This window comes from Chiloscyllium plagiosum, chromosome 14 (genome assembly GCF_004010195.1).
Source record: "Chiloscyllium plagiosum isolate BGI_BamShark_2017 chromosome 14, ASM401019v2, whole genome shotgun sequence".
Taxonomy (NCBI): Eukaryota; Metazoa; Chordata; class Chondrichthyes; order Orectolobiformes; family Hemiscylliidae; genus Chiloscyllium; species Chiloscyllium plagiosum.
Genome location: NC_057723.1, coordinates 25,224,561 through 25,227,928, shown reverse-complemented (window position 1 = coordinate 25,227,928; position 3,368 = coordinate 25,224,561). Strand labels below are relative to the sequence as shown.

Sequence of the window (3,368 nt, the reverse complement as noted above, 5' to 3'; positions counted from 1 at the left end):
CAACTTCTCTGCAACATAAAACGAGTAACCAAAAGAGACATGCTTGAAAGTAGGGCATCTTAATACAAAAAGCTCTGAAGCCACTTTGAAGAAACCAGCTGGAAATTGTCATCGAAAGTAGAGACACTATGGAATATATGAAGTCACCGATTTTCTGAAGCATACAGCTTTATTTTCCTACTCTTTCTATCACACTCATTCACTTCTCCCTCCACTACCTACATACAATCAAGCAAAACGGCAGACAATATCAAATATTATGCAAGCAACAGATGAATTAAGTAGCTAACATTTTAATTTACGTCCCTTTCAGAGCTAAATCTCAGTACAAATTTGCATACCCCACATCAATCGCTGCTCAAAGGCATTAAGGCGAGTTTCACGTAGCAAAGTTTAGCAGAGAGTTTAAATGAAGCCCTAAGCATGTATTTTAAAAAAAAACAAGTAAAGGACAAGGCACTGATGAGAATACAGTCTCTTGATGAATTACTTCAGCCCGATTCTGAAATGAACAGTAAACATTATCAAGAAGTCAGTTGGAGAGCCACGTGCTTTACTATAAAGAGGCAGTTCATTCTGCAATCCAATGAAAAACTTTTCTTCATAATTTATTTTTGTGTGGCATTTATATTGTCATTTATCTTCTGACAAAATGACCTTCCTTGTGATCTGATACAAATAGAAAAAAAAGGGAAAATCTTCCAAACTTGTAAGAACTATATTTAAAAAAAATGAATTCAAAAAGCATTGACCTAAAATACAAACTTGAGTCTCTTACGGTTTAACTTCTACATACACTGAATGAAAAGTATTTCCAGCCAAACATCAGGAAAATAAGGAGGCAATTACAATGCCCTTGTTGACATACAACATGTATTAGAAATGAGGCATTCACTTGAAATGAGCTGCTGCAAATAATTCAGTCTCAAATGGAAATTACTAACAGAACTTCTAGCAGGGATCAGGTTCAGCAACAATATCCCTGGTCATGCACATCTCATTCCACCTGCTGGTGGCAACTTCATTGACTTATTATTATTTAATATACACAATATAAAAATGTTTTACATTACCTTAATTGGCAGTAAGTCAATCCCAATTCCTATTTGCTGACTACTCATATACTATTCTAATTTCAATTTATTTTGTTTATACTCTCAGCACAACAAAAATCCAGCTCGGGTCCCTCTGCATATAAAACTTACTCAGGTGGACTGGACATTTATATTGCCCCCCACTTACTCACCTAAAGATGAGGTGAAAATTAGTGTATCACAACATACACTGTTAGTCAAACAAGAAACAAAAAGTCCAATGTTAAGGCTAATGATCCACGTTAACTTGCAGTAAAGCACAAGATAAAATTAATTTCCTGTGCAATCCAATTGAGCAAAAATACATCAGCTTATTGTTATATGAAAATCAATATGATTAGTTCCTTGATGCAAGCAGTGTTCATCATTTGAAAGAATGCAGCACATAGTAGATGTTTGTCTAAAAGACTACAGCCATCAATAATAGAGGAGAAAGTGAGGACTGCAGATGCTGGAGATCAGAGCTGAAAATGTGTTGCTGGAAAAACGCAGCAGGTCAGGCAGCATCAAGGGAACAGGAGAATCGACGTTTCGGGCATAAGCCCTTCTTCAGGAAGGCGGCCTGAAGAAGGGCTTATGCCCGAAACGTCGATTCTCCTGTTCCCTGGATGCTGCCTGACCTGCTGCGCTTTTCCAGCAACACATTTTCAGCCATCAATAATAGCAAACTATATCTGCTCTCTTCTAGCTCTCCACAAAAAGGTCTATGCATCTTCATAACCAGAATTTATTTCACTCATATTCTAGACACAGTGAACACACCACCAGATCTTGCAGACGTATGAATTACCATTTTCCTGCGTACTTTTGCTTCATAATGAATTAAACATTTCGGCCTAGATGTGGAAAAACAGCCATTTGGAAAGGTACTGGTTTAGTCACACTTCTGAAAAACAAAACCTAGAATTTTAAAGAAGATTCCGTGCCACACATTTGGTCTGAGCTTTTGGCTTAAACCGAATGAAAACAAATCTGACCAAATCCTCATTTTACAGAAGCAGAATTTTGTTCTAAACAAAAGATACTAAATTCGGAGAAAGTACAAGGTCCCAAATACAGTTCCTACACAGAGCGCACTGAATTTTCTGATGTGACGGAGTGGTGGTGCAATGCTACTATTTCACTTCATAATCAAGTTATTTGATCTCAGACAGGTAATCTTTGCAAAACGTGTTCAACAACAATGGAAAAGCTCAGCAGTCCGGGCAGCATCTGTGGAGAGAAATCAGACTTAACATTTCAAGTCAAGTGACCCTTCCCCAGAACCTAGTTCTGAAGGTCACCCAACCCGAAACATTAACTCTGATTTCTCTCCACAGATCCTGTCACATCTCCTGAGCTTTTCCAGCAATTTCTGTTTCTTGTTTCTGATTTACAGCATCTGCAGTTCTTTCGGTTTTTATTTTGTTCAATAACACTATTTGTTTGAAGTCCTTTGGTAAGGATTTATGATGCAGTCCAATTTGAAACAATCAACATATATCAGTTCTGCATGTGTGGCTTTTCTGGTTCTAGGTATGGCTTGAATACTAACTGAAATTTAAATTATGGCACACAGTCCCATTCAGAATCCAAAAAGGCAAAGAAAAAGTTAGTTTTAATTCTTTTTAAATACAAAAAATCTGGAAGGCACATGTTTCAAGCTTATACTCTGGAATTGGGATACACAGCTACGACTTCATATCCCTCTGGTGGCTGTACTCTTGCTTTTGCATGGGTCTCACAGTATAGTTGTTCTTCGATGAAGAAGTAGCCTTTCTGCTTCAGGTTTAATCCACAGTCAGAACACATGAAACACGCTGGGTGGTACAACTTCTCTCGTGCCTTAACAACAGCCCCACTGGAAAAAGCAAAAGGAAATGTCAAGCGCACGCGTGCGCAAGAGAGAGAGAGAGACACACAGAGAGAGAGAGACACACAGAGAGAGAGAGACACACAGAGAGAGAGAGACACACAGAGAGAGAGAGACACACAGAGAGAGAGAGACACACAGAGAGAGAGAGACACACAGAGAGAGAGAGACACACAGAGAGAGAGAGACACACAGAGAGAGAGAGACACACAGAGAGAGAGAGACACACAGAGAGAGAGAGACACACAGAGAGAGAGAGACACACAGAGAGAGAGAGACACACAGAGAGAGAGAGACACACAGAGAGAGAGAGACACACAGAGAGAGAGAGACACACAGAGAGAGAGAGACACACAGAGAGAGAGAGACACACAGAGAGAGAGAGACACACAGAGAGAGAGAGACACACAGAGAGAGAGAGA

At 39.3% G+C, this 3,368-nt stretch overlaps 1 protein-coding gene across 1 annotated transcript in view; it reads right to left on the bottom strand.

The window, feature by feature from the left end:
• Nucleotides 1-2,434: 2,434 nt before the first annotated feature.
• The window catches only part of LOC122556562 (PDZ and LIM domain protein 4-like), a 126,130-nt gene continuing 125,196 nt past the window's right edge, over nt 2,435-3,368 (bottom strand). The window contains exon 7 of the mRNA XM_043703376.1: nt 2,435-2,934. Within this exon, the coding sequence (XP_043559311.1) occupies nt 2,739-2,934 (196 nt within the window). The 3' untranslated portion in view covers nt 2,435-2,738. The remainder of the gene's footprint in view (nt 2,935-3,368) is intronic.